At 46.8% G+C, this 17,868-nt stretch overlaps 3 protein-coding genes across 3 annotated transcripts; 1 reads left to right on the forward strand and 2 right to left on the reverse strand.

The window, feature by feature from the left end:
• Positions 1 to 1,617: 1,617 nt before the first annotated feature.
• On the forward strand, positions 1,618 to 3,867 carry LOC125522743 (phosphoribosylglycinamide formyltransferase, chloroplastic-like). The gene is made up of 5 exons (XM_048687775.1): positions 1,618 to 2,175; positions 2,258 to 2,369; positions 2,856 to 3,032; positions 3,283 to 3,409; positions 3,497 to 3,867. The coding sequence occupies exons 1-5, from the start codon at positions 1,827 to 1,829 to the stop codon at positions 3,608 to 3,610; spliced, it is 879 nt and encodes a 292-aa protein (XP_048543732.1). The 5' UTR covers positions 1,618 to 1,826; the 3' UTR covers positions 3,611 to 3,867.
• Positions 3,868 to 5,814: 1,947 nt separating this feature from the next.
• On the reverse strand, positions 5,815 to 10,350 carry LOC125525446 (wall-associated receptor kinase 2-like). The gene is made up of 4 exons (XM_048690456.1): positions 10,023 to 10,350; positions 8,453 to 9,903; positions 8,152 to 8,301; positions 5,815 to 7,228 (listed from the first exon to the last, which is right to left on the reverse strand). The coding sequence occupies exons 2-4, from the start codon at positions 9,405 to 9,407 to the stop codon at positions 6,027 to 6,029; spliced, it is 2,307 nt and encodes a 768-aa protein (XP_048546413.1). The 5' UTR covers positions 9,408 to 9,903; positions 10,023 to 10,350; the 3' UTR covers positions 5,815 to 6,026.
• Positions 10,351 to 12,919: 2,569 nt separating this feature from the next.
• Positions 12,920 to 17,501, reverse strand: LOC125525447 (wall-associated receptor kinase 3-like). Its single transcript, XM_048690458.1, has 4 exons — positions 16,891 to 17,501; positions 15,347 to 16,326; positions 14,957 to 15,106; positions 12,920 to 14,378 (listed from the first exon to the last, which is right to left on the reverse strand). The coding sequence occupies exons 2-4, from the start codon at positions 16,245 to 16,247 to the stop codon at positions 13,147 to 13,149; spliced, it is 2,283 nt and encodes a 760-aa protein (XP_048546415.1). The 5' UTR covers positions 16,248 to 16,326; positions 16,891 to 17,501; the 3' UTR covers positions 12,920 to 13,146.
• Positions 17,502 to 17,868: the final 367 nt, after the last annotated feature.

Raw genomic sequence — 17,868 nt, forward strand, 5'->3', positions numbered from 1 at the left:
GTTTCGCAGACTCAAGGGTCATCTTTATTTTACCCCCCTCCCCCGGGGCCAATGCTTCTCTAAGTGTTGGTCCAACTGAGCGATGTCCGGGGCTACCAAGGGCAACTCTGGGCTGGCCTACCCGACGTCTTGCTCATCCGGTGTGCCCTGAGAACGAGATGTGTGCAGCTCCTATCGGGATTTGTTGGCACATCTGGGTGGTGTTGCTGGTTTAGTTTTAGCATTGTCGAGGATGTCTTGTAACCGGGATGCCAAGTCTGATCGGATTGTCTTGGGAGAAGGAATATTCTTCGTTGACCGTGAGAGCTTGTGATGGGCTAAGTTGGGACTCCCCTGCAGGGATTTGAACTTTCGAAAGCCGTGCCCGCGGTTATGGGCAGATGGGAATTTATTAATGTCTGGTTGTAGATAACATGAAACTTAACTTAATTAAAATGCACCAACCGCGTGTGTAACCGTGATGGTCTCTTCTCAGCGGAGTCCGGGAAGTGAACACGGTGTTGGAGTAATGCTTGACGTAGGTTGTTCTAGGATCACTTCTTGATCATAGTTGTTTGACCGTGCTTTTTCCTCCTCTTCTCGCTCTCTTTTGCGAATATGTTAGCCACCATATATGCTAGTCGCTTGCTGCAGCTCCACATCATACCTTACCTTACCTATAAGCTTAAATAGTCTTGATCGCGAGGGTGTGAGATTGCTGAGTCCCCGTGACTCACAGATTCCTTTTAAAACCAGATGCAGGGACCGATGATACCGTTCCAGATGATGCGCTTGAGCTCAAGTGGGAGTTTGATGAAGACTCTCGTCGTTACTATGTGTCTTTTCCAGATGATCAGTAGTGGTGCCCAGTTGGGGCGATCGGGGTCTTTGTCGCATTTGGGGGTTGATATTTATTTTGGTACCGTAGTCGGACCATGAATGTATTGGATGAATGTAATGACTTATTTATGCATCTGTGTGACGTGGCGAGTGTAAGCCAACTATGTACATTTCCCCTTTATTTATATACATGGGTTGATTGCGAAGATTACCTCACTTGCGACATTGCTTTCAATGCGGTTATGCCTCTAAGTCGTACTTCGACACGTGGGAGATATAGACGCATCGAGGGCGTTACATGCATGAACTAGGGAGGCATTGGCCGTGGATTATGGTCGTCCTTTTTGAAGGCTTTCAAGTGTGCCGGTTGCTGGCTTTGTTGTCGGCAAGAGAACTTGAGGGTTGTTCATTTTGAAGGTTAGCTTGTGTGCCGGCTCCTGGCTTTGTTGCCAGCGTGAAAACTTGAGGGTTGCTTATTTTGTAGGCTGGCATATGTTTATCGGCCGTTGGCTTTCGTTGCCGGCATGAATTATAGCTGCTAGGCATGAACTACTGGTCATGGTGACAAAATTTCATTTGTAAAAAAATTTAGGCGGCCGGACGAGATGTGTCTGCGCGTTGAGCGCACGGCCAGCGTATCTAGAAAAATGGTCGGACGTAGTCCCATTGTCCTATTTAAATGGACAAAATTGGGATAAAACAGACGTCCGTTTGGGGCGTTGGAGTTGGTCTTATATTCTGGGCTGGAATCCTCCGCGCATGGCAGTAAAAATTATGCTAGGCTCAGTGTACCCGGCCCAAAAGCATTTCCCTTCATCCGTCGGCCTTTTGAGAGTCCACCCGACCAGCCGCCGCGCGGCGCGCAGCAGGAGCCCCTCGACGGCGGCCGCCGGTGCTAGGGTTCTTCACCTCCACCTTCATACCTAAGCACACCTTAGCCTTCTCGCTAATCTCGTTCCGTCCTCCGGATACCCACCTTCTCTGCCGAGGCAGCGGAATCTCCCCCGATGGAGGCGGCCGCCGTCGCTTCCTCCGGCTGCGGGCTGCGCTGCTCGCTTTACCCCGTCCCGAACCAGCATAGGAGAGGCGCTCGCCTGGGCTTAGCGGCCAAGAGGCAGCAGCGCTGCGCCGTCGCTTGCGGGCGGTTGCTGCTCCGTCCGAACGCTCGCGTATACACGGCGGCATCGGCGTCGGCGTCGGCGGTGATGGATAGCGGCGCCGGGGACTCCGGGGTGAGGAGGAAGAGGCTCGCGGTGTTCGTGTCCGGTGGGGGCTCCAACTTCCGGTCGATCCACGAGGCCGCCCTGGGTGGGAAGGTGAACGGGGATGTGGTTGCGCTCGTCACCGATAAGCCAGGTGACCATGATTGCTTGCTTCCTGCAGCTCTTTCTTGGACTGTGAGGTGGATTGGTGGTTCTGATGTGGCGGAATGTCGCAGGCTGCGGTGGCGCCGAGTACGCAATGTGCAATGGCATTCCCGTGGTCGTGTTTACGAAGTTGAAATCGGCACCGGAGGGGGTCTCCACAGATGAACTTCTGAATGTTCTGAGGTTGGTTCTGTTTGATCTCATCTCAGGGCTGTGATTTTTCAACTTCGTACTGCAGTTCATTATACTTCTCATTCTGCAAGAAAAAGACTGCCATTTGGCTTCTTCATGCTTCACTCCTAGTCAGATTGGCTCGTTACAACTCCTTTGTGAAATGCATACATTTGTAACTTCTGACCGAGGACGGCTTTCTGTACCTCGCATGTCTATCGTGTTCTGAGGCTGCCAGTAATCATATGTTGATAAATCACATAGAAACTTACAGATGCGATATGTTACTGTCTTCTAGACTCTAGTTGCATGAACTTGTGTTCACAAATTTTGCTTCAGTGTGATGGCTCTGACCGAAATCCACTGCATACAAGTTTTTATATATTTGTGCCTCCAAGTGTACCCATGTGCCTCAGTTTGCCCTTTCAAGTGTTTCAGATTGTATTTCATGACACACACAGGATGTCTTAGCTCATGGCTATCTCCATTGTGAAACAGGGATCTGAAGGTAGACTTCATTCTACTTGCTGGTTACTTGAAGCTCATACCTGGCGAGCTAGTTAAGGCATTTCCCAGATCCATGCTGAATATACATCCTTCACTGCTCCCGGCATTTGGAGGCAAGGGTTATTATGGTTTAAAAGTGCATAAAGCAGTCATTGCATCTGGAGCCAGGTACTTTACATTTTGTCTAGCACCTTTCAACATCTTGCATTTTCCTCCAATAAGTACCTGGCATCGGCTCGAAAGAAAAATTTGTGCAAGCATTATTGCTCATTGTCTTGTGATAACTGATAAAGTCGATTTGTGGGATGATGGCATTGGTTGCTGAACTACTGATTTCTTGTTTTCCATATGGTATTACCTGTTTCTCTTTTGGAAAAAGTCACCCTGTTTTATTTGATGACGTTTTCCAACCATGCAGATACTCAGGACCAACTGTGCACTTTGTGGATGAGCAGTTTGACACAGGGAAGACCTTAGCCCAAAGAGTTGTGCCTGTGTTAGCCAATGATACTCCAGAGCAATTGGCTGCAAGGGTTCTTCACGAGGTAGCATCTTATGTGCGTTTGAGATTTCTTAGCGGTACAATTGACTTTAGATATTCTTCTTGCTGATTTATTAACCCAACGTTACAGGAGCACCAAGTTTACGTTGAGGCAGTTGCTGCCTTGTGTGAGGATCGAATTGTTTGGCGAGACGATGGTGTCCCACTTATCAGAAGTCAGACAAACCCCAATGCGTATACCTAATTCGTGATCTCTGTCCTGAGATCTCCTGAAAACTAATGAAGTTTATAGTGTCCCCACCAAGTGCCAGTTTTCACCACGACACGTAGTTAACACACACCGTTTGTCTGATTGAGTGAAATAACATGTCTAATAATCTGGTCCCAGAAACATAATGTGTACCTTGCACTGTGTTTAACTCATTGTATGGCTTGGCTTTGATGATAATCTGTGCCTGAAATAACATTTCTGATAATCTGGTCCCAGAAGCGTAATGTCTACCTTGCACTGTGTTCAACTCATTGTATGGCTTGGCTTTGATGATAATGTGTTCCGGTGTGCCTGAACAAAGTTTCAGTGAATAGTCCAGTTATCCACATACCCTATGTCTAAAGATGTCACCATTCAGTTCCAGTGCTGTTTTCCTTTGTGGCGTCGATTTGTTTCTAGCTACACTCCTTAGTTTCAGTGAATAGTCTGGTTATCCACATACCCTATAGTCATAAATATTGCAATCTCCTTAATTTCCCAACTGTAATTTGTTTACCATGCTACTTGTTGAGAGATGTCACTAGTGAACCTATAGCCTCCGGATCTATTCTCCATTGCTTAATTCTTCTATAAAAATTGTTCCTTTTATTTGCCGTTCCACTTTATCATTATCCATCTCTATCACTTGAGTTTTACCTTGTAATAGCAAGACAATGGCTTGACAACTCTCTTGCCGTGTTGGGGACAAGTTTTGTTTATGTTTTCTGTGTAGGTGTTGTTGACGTGTGTACTTTAGAATATCCTACTGGTTCGATAAACTTTGGTTCTTAACCAAGGAAAAACTTGCTACTTGCTGCTTCACCCTTCCTCTTGGGGGAATCCCAACGACTCATGCGGGAGTAGCAGCCACCTCCTTCTCAGATTGCTGGATACTGAGCTGGAGGGCCTTGGCATTCTTTCGACGGAGCCGACTGGCATTTGTCTCTGTAGTTGTCAGTGACCGGCGGTAGAAAGCCGCGAGGAGCTTCTCCTCATCGGGCAAAACCGGCAGTTCGCTTCGGCGGCAGGAGGAATGTATGGCCGCCTTCGATGCTGCCGCCCTCTCCCAAGCCCGCGGCGAGCGGCGCGCGCCTTTGATTCTGACATCCGTGTATGCGGTGTCGGTGCGGCAACGAGCACCCACCAATGCCCGTGAGGAGCACCGCCAGAGGGGGGAGGGCGGCAAGCCAACCGCGCGGAGCTGTGTGAGGTGCGGGACAGGCCTCGTCGGTGTTTGTGCTGTGACAACGGGCGATAGTTTGCGGAGTAGAGTCTGAGCTACTGACCGTGTCGACCCACGAGCGTTGTAGCGTGATGCGGAGAGCCAGCTCATCCTCGTGGACGAAGGTGTCCTAGTCGTCCACGTGGTCGGACCTATCACCTCCGCCGCTATCATTGCTTGACATGACTATGTAGAGGGGGAGGGAAACAAACAGGTAGTGGAGGGGAGGCAACGGAGAGCGAAGCGCGAGTGAAGTGGAGCTAGGGTTAGCTCCGAGTGAGGATTTTACTAGGGACGGAGTGGGGTGGTGCAGGCCATGGTGGCCGGGCTGACGTGGCGGAGGCGTCCAGGCCTCCCATATCCACCCTAGATTTGGGATGGATGTGAGGGCGCCGAACAGCCTGGACGTATAGGACTAGTTTGAGGCGCCCGACCGGGTTGAATTTTTTTTGACCGGTCGATGACTGGGTCGTCCGTCTAGTCGTATACGAGGGTTTGGGGAGTCCGGCTGTCGATGCACTAAGGGTGCCCACCAACTGCCACATCCAAATCCAATCAACAGGCATAAAAAACAAGCATTGTTTGGCGCCAAAGCACTAATATATACTGCATTTTTGAGCCTAGGCTCATCTGCTCTGGGTGCACAGTAAAACAAAGAAAAAAATACTAAAATAATTTTAAAATTCTGATTTTTTTTGTCAACCAGGATACTCAAATGCATGATGCCCAGGCAAAACTTCGTCATGTGCAGACATATGAGGAGCTCATGGAAAAAAAATCGGTCCAAATAGTGCATGAACAATAAACTTTCTCACATACCCCAATTTTGTTTTTGTTTTGCAGATGTCCAAATACCACCAAATTGGCACTTGAACATCTTCCATGCAAAAAAAAGATTTTTTTTGAATTTTTCTAGTTTTTTTTTGAATTTACTGTTCAAGCAAGGGAGCAGATGAGCTCTGGAGCCGAATCGCCCTGTCCGCCGAACCATCCTTAACGTTCACATGAAAAAATGTACAAAATCATCTGAATCAAGGAAATATCGCTACCAAATTGTTTCCAGAAAGATTTACAACTGAATAGGAACTAGGTTTCCTCCTCAGCAAAATCATCCGAAGACGTCCTTTGACTTGACATGTATTACAAGGAACCATGCAGTAGAGTTGTTCTTCAGGCCAAAACAGATCATCATCGAGGATACCTCTCCGACAACAGGATTTGCTCTTCCACGGTGTACTCCCCACTTGGCTGCTCGGTGTCCCCTTCACTTGCCGTGTCGTCGGTAGAGAGTTGGCCATCATCATCATAGCTCCTAGATTTCGCATCACGTGCAGCTTGCTTCCTCTTGATCCGCAGGTTTTCGAGCGTCATCTCCACCTCTCTCATCGCCGGTCGGTCCTCTCCATTCAACCTCACGCACTTTGCCGCGAGCGCAGCTACCTCCTGGACCTCCCCGTCTTCCTCTTCCATGACCTGAGGATCCAGCAAGTCAGCCAGCACGCCTCCCGTAACCAGTGAGGCAAAATGCAGAACAAGACCATCGCCATCCACAGAATGATAGGCGAGTGGTCTCTTCCTGGTAAGCAGTTCCACGAGAAGGACGCCAAAGCTGAAGACATCGCTCTTGTCTGTTAGACGGCCAGTGTAATAGTACATGGGATCCAAGTAGCCAATTGTTCCTTGAACCGCAGTAGTCACCCCCGTTTGATCAATAGGAACAAACTTTGAAGCCCCAAAGTCCGATACCTTGGCTGTTAAGCTTTCGTCAAGAAGTATGTTGGCAGACTTAATATCTCTATGATACACTGGCATTGAAGCAGCTGAATGTAGATAGGCCAGAGCTGTAGAGATCTCAAGTGCAATCCTCAGTCGGTCGTCCCACGATAGTGATACTGGTCCTTCTACATGCAGATGATGCTCAAGAGTTCCATTTGAAATGAACTCGTAAACCAACAACGGGACTTCTGCCTCGAGACAACATCCAATTAACTTCACGACATTTCGATGGTTGATTTGGGAAAGAATTGCAACCTCATTAATAAAGTCATTGATTTCTCTCTGTACAATAATCTTTGATTTCTTGATGGCTACAACTTGTAGATCCAGAATGCCTTTATACACAATGCCATGTCCTCCACCGCCAACCTCACGAGTTTTGTCAAAATTGTTTGTGGCCTTCTCTAGCTCTGCTAGGGTGATGATCATCCGTTCACCCATATCCGCTCTTTGCGATACTAACTGCTGAAATAGCAACCCATGATTTTGCTTGAAAAACTTGTCTTTTCTTTTTTGGGCCTTCTGTTGCTTGATCTTACGTGTCACAAAGGGAGCACCAAAAGCCAGAAGCACAAGAATTGACCCACCACTGGCTACTAGGCCTATGCTTAAACCTGCATTATTTTGAGAAATAGAATCACATATTGCATCCGTACCCCATATCTCACTAAAAGGAAACAGTTTGCAGTAAATTTATGTTTTTACCAATTCCTGCGTCACAAGATTTAGCACCAAAGAATAATTTCTACCGCCAACTAAAGGTTTGCGGTATGCAATTAGATTTAGTAAATAGATTTAAGCGGAGTACCATTGTTCTACGCAAATTACCTACTTTTGCTATCTTTATATGTTTGGGACCATAGAGCTTTAGCAATTTTATTTGGCTAGCTAACTAAGCTCTTGTCACTATGATGCTATATTATCTTTATTAAAGCACATAAGCGATTGCTAACCAAGCTAGTTTTCTTTACAGAAAAGCAACTTATCAAACTCTACTGAAAATTTCTGCCTAAAAGTGCTCTACTGAAGCTAAGTTATCATAAAACTTCCCTCCCTGCAGAGGACTATAATTTCTCTTAAAATAATCACTAGTGAATAGAGGCTGCAATGACAAAATGATTACTGGAAACTATCTATTTGAACTCACACAGATGATTAAGAATGAGATTTTTTGGAACAAGGGAGTACTCCTTCCGTAAACTAATATAAGAGCGTTTAGATCACTAAAGTAGTGATCCAAACGCTCTTATATTAGTTTACAGAGGGAGTACTTTTTATGCATGCAAGTAACAGAAATAATAATAACGGAACGTATTCAGCAAGTAATATAACGGGTTATGTAAGCATTCTCATGTATAAACCAGTTCTTTGAAATTCCAGCTTTCCAATCTCATTAACAAGTTGTAGACAAGTAAAAATGTGAAGCTTTCGGGTTACTGAATCTCATCAGACAAATGAAGGGTTACTACCTAATTTAACTCACATATGGAGCTGCAATCAGATGAATACATAATTACTGATGTGTAGTGATTGTTACCTTGAGAGGATTTCTTGTTCTTGATGCACCCCCCTTTTATGAAGGGGTTCCCGTTAGTCTCATCAGGGCATTGGCAGCGAAACGTTCCAGGCATATTTATGCAGGTTCCGTAGCATGAGTGGAGTTCCCAGTGCGCACACTCATCAATGTCTAATCAAACAACAACGGAGCACCGTAAACAAAACTGATAGACTACAAATTATACCTAATTATAGGCACTAAGCTGTCCTCAGATCAGCCTAATTTGCATTAAAACTTTGTAAGCCAAGGAAATAAAATCAGGTTAAATCAACTTGTATACCTTGGCATCCATCCACAACATAAGGGTTGCCTTCGTAGCCAGCAGAGCAGCGACAGCGGTACCCTTTGTAAGCAAAGCTTGTGTAGTTCTGACAGGAGCTGCTGGTGCTGCGGCACCCAGAAGCAGGCAGTTCCTTACCACATGTTGAGTTGCTGATCACCCAGTCCAGCAAGACTGGAAGAGTCTTTACAGTTTCGAATATCAGGTGTGTGACATTATAGGAACCTTCCTCGGCTATGTAGACTGAAGAGTCTGCATCGAATTCAGAAACATTGCCAGGGGGCTGGACCTGGATGCTGTAAGAGGTGTAGCCTTTGGGGATGGCAGCACTGCAGCAGCCAATGCCGGAGCAATCCTTGCTCAAGGGGAACTGAAAAGGCTGGCCCTTTCCTGGGGCCGGTGGGCAGTAAGTGGCACAGGCGTTGACGGTGCTGTTGTCCTCCGCGAGGAGGAGGACCTGGACGTTGCTGCAAGACAGCACCAGGAACTTGTTCTTCTCCGGCGAGACAAAGAACGGGCCGCCCCTTCTGAGCCCACTCCACGTGTGGTACCTTGCCGTGCTGTTGGCCTTCTTGCCTGGTGCCCCTGCTGCTGGTGACAGCGCGATGCTACTGCTGTTGACGCGCACCGTGCCGCCAGGAATGGAGATCTCGAGCACCTCCACGGTGCCGTCGCCGAGGAACAGCTTGGGCGGCCGGTACGAGTGGTCGCAGGTGAGGTTGAAGCCGTCGCGGTAGCAGCCGGCCTCGATCCCAAAGGGGTAGGAGATACCGATGCCGCCACAGCGGGTGCTGCAGGTAGCTGCTGCTGCTGCGTCCAACGGCTGCTGCAGCAGCAGCAGCAACGCTGCAACTACAGCCACGGTGTGCACTAACCTCTCCATAGATGCAGCTGCGGCTATCTCAATCTCCACAAAAAGGTGGTGATGTTCGTGGACTGTTCTTCTCGTCCCCATCCTCCAAGCCAATCAAGCACCACTTAACCAATATACCCTCTGGTACTCTGTCTGCAGTCTACACCCACCGCATGCGCAGTCCGAGGAATTCAAGGCGCGTGCACGATGACTTGATTCGTTTGGGCTACCAACTAGCTAGGCGGCTAGTGCTTTCTTTGAAAAATGGTCAGCGTTGGACATATTCCCATGGAGCATCTACTTACTAGCAAACAGCCTAACACCCAGGTTGAGTGATTATAATAGCACGTTGCACATGACTTGCACTCAAAGATGGCCCCATGATTACGACACTACTGATGGGAAAGGCTAAATTAGGTGACTAGCTGTTGCAGGATTTGCCCTCGCTCCGTGGTCGTAGAACATTTTACTACTTATTGCACTGATTTGGCTAGCATTTGGGCTTGGATAGTGGGTAGGTTTGGTCTTGTGGCCAAGTGGACCACGAGCAGGAGCTGTGACTTTTTGTTCTTTGCTTGGAAGATGCCATGGAGCTTCCCTGTTCACATGTGTCTCAGCTCCAATCAAAATAAAATAAAATTAAAAATAAATCTCTAGAAGCGTGAATGCAAATCGAAGAAAGTGGGCAGGCAAGCAAGCAAGTAGATTAAACGGAACCTTCGTCGATGGGATGTAGACGACGTCGGTGCCGCCGGCCTGCCCTCTCCGCCGACCGGCTCGCCCGGCAGAGCTAAGCGCCGCCGCGTCCGCACCAGCCAGGAAGCGGCCGCAGTATGCCTTCCTGCGCCGGGCCGCGGAGCCCGCCACGAGGCCATGGGAGCCATAGTTCTGGCCAGCATCGCCGCACGCCGCACGCCGCTCCTCCTCCCGGTAGGTCTCTCCGCCGAGCGCCGATTTGGGGCCGGCGCCGCTCGAGATGGCTCGTTCGACCGTGATTTACTCACGTGCAGCGCACGTGCGTGTGTGCGCGCGACGATGCTACGCTGATGACGGCGCATCCACGATAGCGGAGTAAAATGCAAGCGCGGTCCCAATTCTTTTTCAAAAATGTTGATTGAGTCTTAATTTTTTTAAAATGCACATTTGGATCTTAATTTTTTCTAAGTTGTTTACCCGAGGTCCTAGTTTCGTCTGACCGCCGCTGACCAGCTCGCGTGGCGCTTTGACCGCCGCCACGTCGCCTCGAGGGCCCACGCGGGATAACGACTAGCCGTGCGTTTTTTCAAAAGAGCCCCCCAACCCTAATCTCTCCGCAGCCGTAGTCCTTTTCCTCTCCTCTTCCCCATCTCTCTCTGCTCTGGCGAAACAGGGGAGATCGACGGCGGTGGTCCGGTGAGAAGAGGCAGGCAGCCATCGCACGCGCTTGTCCGACGGCGGCGCCGCTAGGATGGCGCCTGTGCATCGGCGACCTGGAGATCCTCCTCCACGATACGGTCAGTGTGGTGCCCGTAACCCTAACCCTCGATCCTCTTTTTCTGCGGATACCTATTTAGCTCGAATCGATGGTAGTATTTGACTGGATCCCTCGATACCTAGGACCACAAGAGGAGGTTTTTACCATAGAAATCAACTATGCTGGATTTTTCTACGGATTTGGTCGATCGAAGACGTATGTCGATGGGAAAGTTGCTCTGTTCGATGGTTGCGAAGTAGATACATGGTCTCCTCTCTGGCTCACTGATTTTATGCAGCAACTGGGATATAGTGACCAATCTAAGCATGTTATTTACTGGTTACTGCCTGGAAAGAATTTAGGCGATGGACTGCGGATTGTGGACTGTGACACTGACACTTTGCATATGACAGCAGTTGTTCCAAAATTCCAGTACTTTCAGTTGTTTGTTGATCACAAAGACATGGCCTTTGACAATGTAATTGATGATATTCATGTTAGTGGTACACCTGAGCTACCTCCTGCACTAAGCCCTAAATCTCCTGGGTTTAGCAGTGGAATAAGAGGAAGTCCTAGGTTTAAGGTGAAACCTCATAAAGGCAGACTGAACCAATTTAATGCAGGCAGCAGCAATGAAGGGAGTAGCAGTGTTCCGCCAGTGGGACAAAATGTTGGACATGAGCTTAGAAGAAGCAGGAGGAAAATTGTGGTAGAAGAAGAAATCCCCAATGAAAATGACAGTGACAGTGATGACAGTGAATGGGATTCAGACTGGGTTGACTTTGACAATGAAGTAGACAAAGATGATGATGATCTGTATGAAGAATGGGTTGATGAAAAATTTGAGAAGAAGAAAAAGAAGAAATCTGAATGGGAGCAGGACAGTGATTATGATACAGATGAACTGCAGGAGCTACAAGATTCAAAGCTTGTAATGCTGAATCCATCTATCTATCTTTCAGACTGCTTTTAAGTTCAATTACTAGTAAAAGAAAGGCCTTGTATATTACTGTTTATTTGTGCTGTCAATGCTAGTAAAAAAATTGCTGCCAAAGTACAGAAAAACAACCAAAATGCTGCCAAATTTTAGTTCAATTTCATTGCAACAGTACATGATCAACATCTGGATACACCAACAAGCATTAAACACTGGATACATCATACTACCACATCACTTCTTAAATCCTACATACACCACTACTACAATCAGTACAACAAGTGCACTGAGAATACTCCTACAGAGAAAAATGAGCTCATTCATCTTCTGCATTGCTTCTGCATACACCACAGTCTCAACAGTGCTCTGCTTCTTCACTTGCACCTCTGTTTCTTCACTTGCAATGACACCAGCCGAATCAAAACTGCTCAATCCAGGGCTGACGTATCCACCTCTCACCAAAAAATTAAAATAGTTGTCTGGTCCATCTTCCCAATAATAATGTTGGCAAGGATTTGGTGGAATCTGACAGAAATTGAGTAAAAAAAATTCAGCCAAAAAGAAACACAGAAAAATCAAATCGATTGGGCACTTGTAGAAGATCTTACATGGTGGTTGGGGCACTTGTAGAAAATCCTGCCAGGATTTGCCTCTGATTTTGATACAAGACGAATTGTAAATCGAATACGGCAGCTAGGGCATGGTACCAACGGCAGCATACCCGCTTGGGCCGGCGATGAGATGGGCGGCGAGAAAAGGGCTAATGCCGGAGGTGGAGGAGGCGCTTGGGCAGCCTTCTTCCTGCGGTGCTTCACGGCAGACGAGCTAGCAGCGGCGGACATGGCGGCGACGGCGCGGCGCCAGAGAGAGGGAGAGAGCGAGCAGAAGACCTAGGGACTGGGGAATGATGAAAGCATAAACTCCAGGGGCCAAACTGCTTAAATTCCCAACCTCCAACCGCGGGAAATCTCCCGCGTGGGCCCTCGAGTCGACGTGGCGGTGGTCAAAGCGCCACGCGAGCTGGTCAGCGGCGGTCAGACAAAATTAGGACCTCGGGTGAACAACTTAAAAAGAATTAGGATCCAGATGTGCATTTTAAAAGAATTAGGATTCAATCGACACTTTTGAAAAAAAATTAGGACCGCACTTGCATTTTACCCACGATAGCGCCATCCCGCAGCGAAAACGAACGCAAACTCTACGCTTTCATTGGCACAAACTGGATAGTGAGACCCGATTTAATTGACATAAACAAAAACACAGGTCTAATGGAATTCATGCACGCAAAACTGTCGGTACAGAAAAACTATCAAATTCGTGACTTCAGCACAATAATGCAGGAATATTTGCACATTTTTCTCTCGAGCATGCCTCGAAGCGTGTCAATATGAAGAACATCTGCTCATTGTCATACAAACAGAGCCTTCTCCTTTGTTCAGGCCCAAAAGATATCATCTGGGGTACCTTGCTGACAGCATGATTTCCTCTTCCATAGTGTATTGTCTGCTCGATTCCTCGGCACCCCCTTCAACGGGCATATCCTTCTTGGCGAGTAAATCTTCAATTGAATTATACTGCACAACAATCTGATCGCCGTCGTATCTCATTGCTGCTGAATTACATGGAGCAGGCTTCTTCCTGGCTCGCAAATTTTCAAGGGCCATCTCCACTTCCTTCATTGTTGGTCGGCTCTCTCCTTCCAATCTCGTGCACATCGCCGCTAGCATGGCTACTTCTTGGAGCTCTCCATCGTCTTCTTCTTCCATGACTTGCGGGTCTACTATGTCAGCAAGGTCGCCTTTTTTGAGTGATGAGACAAAATGTGCTACAAGGCCGGCATCATTATCTGATCTGTACACATACGGTTTCTTCCTGGTTAGCAATTCTATAAGGAGAACGCCGAAACTGAAAACATCGCTCTTGTCTGTTAGTCGACCTGTGTAATAGTACATGGGGTCTAAATAACCAAGTGTTCCTTGAACAGCTGTCATCACTGCCGTTTGATCAATTGGGATGTACCTTGAGGCTCCAAAATCTGACACCTTTGCTATTAAGCTCTCATCCAGAAGTATGTTGGAGGACTTGATATCTCTATGAAATATGGGCATTGAAGTAGCCGAGTGCAGATAGGCTAGAGCTCTAGCAATCTCAAGTGCAATCCTTAAACGATCATCCCATGATAGTGATTTTGGTCCTTCAACATGAAGATGGTGGTATAGGGTTCCATTTGAAATGAACTCATAAACCAATAGAGGCACTTCTGTCTCAAGGCAGCATCCCAGGAGCTTCACCACATTTCTATGGTTGATTTGAGAAAGAATAGCAACCTCATTGATGAATTCATCGATTTCCCTTTGTACTACAATCTTTGATTTCTTGATGGCAACAACATGTAGGTCTAGAATTCCTTTATACACGACACCATGTCCGCCGCCACCAACCTCACGAGACTTGTCAAAATTGTTTGTGGCCTTCTCTATATCCCCCAAGGTAAACATCATCCTTTCACCAATATCTGCCTTTTGTGATATTAACTGCTGCAATAGCAACCCATGATTTTGGTTGAATAACTTTTCTCTCATTTTCTTCACCTTCCTTAGCTTCACCATACGTGTAACAAATGGAGCGCTAAGTGCCAGAAGCAAAATTGAGACACCGCTGATTACTATGCCTATGATTAAACCTGAAAAGTATGAAAATAACATTACGTAACTTGATGGTACAAACAGCTATACAATTTATCAATTTTCTATTTTCTCTGCAGTGTATGATGAGATTTCATAAGCTCCAAACTTCCAAAAGTTGTAGGGGGCAATATCAAAATAAATAGCAGAGTGGAAGTGGGTTGCCATTGCCAAATGACTAGTTCATTAGTCATTAGTGAATAGCCATGATAGGTTTCAGTCTTGCCAACTATGAACATCAAGATTGAACATCTTAAAGATAGTTGGGGTGGATGTAAGATTGCAACAGAAACAACAGTAGTAGAATGTAAGAAAAAAAATAAGGGAATATAACTTTTTCTTCTCACACATGTGTCCGCATCTGCCATCTTGACAAAAATGGTTTGAGGTAACATTCCAGCGATGTAGTTAGATAATATATTTGGAATGGATCATACTTATTAATTGACATTGATTAATCAGTGAACGGTTACCAATCTGTACCAACAGAATGTTACTAGCAATATGATTGTGCATACAAATACAAGATTATACAAAATCATAGTACAGGTAATCAATGCTATATAGCGGTTGTCACCTGCAGAGTAATTTGTGATCTTGATACACCCCCCTTCTATAGAGGGGTTCCCATATGTCCCATCAGGGCAGCGGCAGTAAAACGTTCCAGGCGTATTTTCGCAAATTCCATGGCATGAGTGGGCTTCCTTATGAACACATTCATCAATATCTAGTGAAATCACAAAACAGTACAAAGATAAATAAACTATTATGATGGAAAGGAAGTCAAAATAATTACTCACCAGTGGGACTGTATTTGCTATTGTAGAAACTGTAAAACCAACTACACCAGTAAAATATTCAAATATACAACACACGTGCATAGCTACTGAGTTTAAGTTGTAGTCCCCCTAATTTATATCTTAACTTGTATGACAAGGGAATAAAGCTAAATTTATTTAACTTGTACCTTGGCATCCGTCCAGGATGTAAGGGTTTCCACGATAACCGGCAGAGCAGCGGCACTGGTAGCCATTGTAGACATAGCTTGTGTAGTTTTGACAAAAGCTGTTGCTGCTGCGGCATCCAGGAGCAACAGAGTTTTGCTTTTGGCATGATGAATTGCTGATCACCCAGTCTAGCAAGGCAGGAAGTGCCACACCGCGAGGTTCCGACATGAGTTTTGAGATGTTATAGGACCCCTCCTCGGCTATATATACTGACGATTTAGCATCGGAGCTCGAGTCATTGGAAGGCTGGAGCTGGATGTGGTAGGAAGTGTAACCTTTTGGGATGCCTCCATTACAGCAGCCAAGGCCCGAGCATTCACCATGCAGAAGTAGATACCGGATAAGCTGAGGCTGTGCGTCTGAGTTCCCCAAGGATGGGCAGTAAGTGGCGCAGGCATTGATGGTGGAGTTGTCCTCTCCCATGAGGATGACTTGGATGTTGTTGCACGACAACACAAGGAACTCGTTCCTATCCGGCGCAACAAAGAACGGTCCTCTCTCTCTGAGGCCACCCCATGTGTGGTACCTGCTTGTGTTGGGCCTGGATGCACCGTCAATATCATGACTCATTGGCATGATATTGGTGCTGTTGATGCGAACCGTGCCGTTGGGGATGGAGATCTCGAGCACTTCGACAGTGCCATCGCCAAGGAAAAGTTTGGGAGGGCGGTACAAGTAGTCACAGGTGAGATTAAAGCCCTCATGGTAGCAATCAGGCTCGATGCCGAATGGATAAGGGATGCTGATGTTACCACAACTTGTACTGCATCCTGCTGCTGTCACCACTGCACTTAGTAGCTCCAGCAGCACCGCGGCAACCACAGCTGGGAAGGGCATTTGCCTACTTGCTACTCTCTCCATGTTGCTAGCTAATCTCCACAAGCAAATGCAGTTCTCTCATCTCCAAATGAAGCACTACATCACTTTATATCTCAACTGGCTGCAAAGAACTCTTTAATCACTCAGCACTGCACAGGGCTTTACTGGTACTGCTCAATTTTTGTATTGTAATCCACCTAACGACCCAATAAAATAGTAGCAAAGATAATATTAAGAGAGATCTTGTGCATCATGCGGGGCACTCGCAGCCCAAATCAGGGCAGGGTTCCCATGTGTGGCCGTGTGGGGTTTGTCGACATTTTCCTATCTATATAAAAAAAACGTCTTACATTATGGGACGGAGGGAGTAGCAATTAAGCTACAGATTTTTTTTTAGACGCGTGATGAAGAAGCCGGTCATCCTTTGGCAATATCACAAGAAAACTCCCACAATTCAGGAGTGTACCAATTTAGTTTGCTTTGGATATAGACCAGTAAATGTCCTCTCACAACATGTGATGCTTAATCTATTCATCAACTAGAACAGTCAGATGACTATCTCAGGAAATGATATTACTATCAGCTATATCACACTCATCGATGTGTATACAAGCCGCAATTAGGGGCAAAAATAACGGAACTTGATTCGAGTAGAGAATTCATAGATGCTGGTGAACGAAATTACCTTAGCATGGAGGTGGATGTTTACTTGAGCCTGTCTGGCGTAGTACTAGCTCACAAAATGGTGGATGGCAGAGGCCAGATCCGCATCTGCCCTTCCACGGCGAGCTGCCTGTGGCAGGCTTAGCTCCTCCGCGTATCCGACCATGGCCTGCGCCGAGCGCGACCAACCTCCGCCCGATGTGACCGCGAGAAGCGTTGGTCCCATCCATCCCGGGGTCGCCTCCTCCGGCTCCTCGGCCCTCGTCTAACAATCGATCCCTTCCCCTCCATTTCGCCCACTACCGTACACACGACGGTGGCCACATTCCGCGGCCGCCGGCCTTCTGCCTTCTCGACGAATTCCCGCCGAGCGGCACCGGGCGCCATTAGAGCATCTCCAAGACTCCAACAAGACGCGCAACGCCCGCCGCGCTAAATTATTTTTGCAGCGTCGAAATAGCTTTTCTTATGCGCCTCGGTGATTAGCTGCAGCGGAGGTCCTGCGCCTGCCGAAGCATCCGCGCGTACAAGAAATTCATTTGCGAACGTGGCCTATCCGAACGATGCTGTAGCTATGAAGGAAAAAAGAGCTCACTAGGGAATTGAACCCACGACCTGCTGGTGCGCTACCGCCAGGGCTATGCTTGTTTTGGTGTATCTAATTCAGGTTAGTTCAATTTTATACTCTATTTGTGAGCGGGGAAAAGAGAGGGGTAGACCCATATGGACGTGCTAATTTTTGGAAGGATTGATGCATTATGTTTGTACCTGTTGATGAGTAATTCTAGAGAAATGATTTTTTTTTCTTCATGTAGAATTCGAATTCCGATAGTGTCAAGAAACGTCTTACATTATGGAACGGAGGGAGTACAACGTAAATAACATGGTAATGTAGACTCCTGGACATGATAACTTAAGTACAAACACTACGATAACTTTAATCCGTGATTTTTTTGTTGTTGAAAACATACTCTGATAACCTTTTGTGTAAATATCATGA

Source organism: Triticum urartu, chromosome 7 (genome assembly GCF_003073215.2).
Source record: "Triticum urartu cultivar G1812 chromosome 7, Tu2.1, whole genome shotgun sequence".
Classification (NCBI taxonomy): domain Eukaryota; kingdom Viridiplantae; phylum Streptophyta; class Magnoliopsida; order Poales; family Poaceae; genus Triticum; species Triticum urartu.

Coding starts and splice junctions, on each gene's coding strand:
- LOC125522743 (XM_048687775.1), top strand. CDS start 1,827: ATGGAGGCGGCCGCCGTCGCTTCCTCCGGCTGCGGGCTGCGCTGCTCG. Junction 3,033..3,282: donor GTCATTGCATCTGGAGCCAG/GTACTTTACATT, acceptor CCAACCATGCAG/ATACTCAGGACCAACTGTGC. Junction 3,410..3,496: donor CTGCAAGGGTTCTTCACGAG/GTAGCATCTTAT, acceptor CCAACGTTACAG/GAGCACCAAGTTTACGTTGA.
- LOC125525446 (XM_048690456.1), bottom strand. CDS start 9,407: ATGGGGACGAGAAGAACAGTCCACGAACATCACCACCTTTTTGTGGAG. Junction 8,302..8,452: donor TGTTGTGGATGGATGCCAAG/GTATACAAGTTG, acceptor TTGTTTGATTAG/ACATTGATGAGTGTGCGCAC. Junction 7,229..8,151: donor GAACAAGAAATCCTCTCAAG/GTAACAATCACT, acceptor AAAATAATGCAG/GTTTAAGCATAGGCCTAGTA.
- LOC125525447 (XM_048690458.1), bottom strand. CDS start 16,247: ATGGAGAGAGTAGCAAGTAGGCAAATGCCCTTCCCAGCTGTGGTTGCC. Junction 15,107..15,346: donor CATCCTGGACGGATGCCAAG/GTACAAGTTAAA, acceptor TGATTTCACTAG/ATATTGATGAATGTGTTCAT. Junction 14,379..14,956: donor GATCACAAATTACTCTGCAG/GTGACAACCGCT, acceptor CATACTTTTCAG/GTTTAATCATAGGCATAGTA.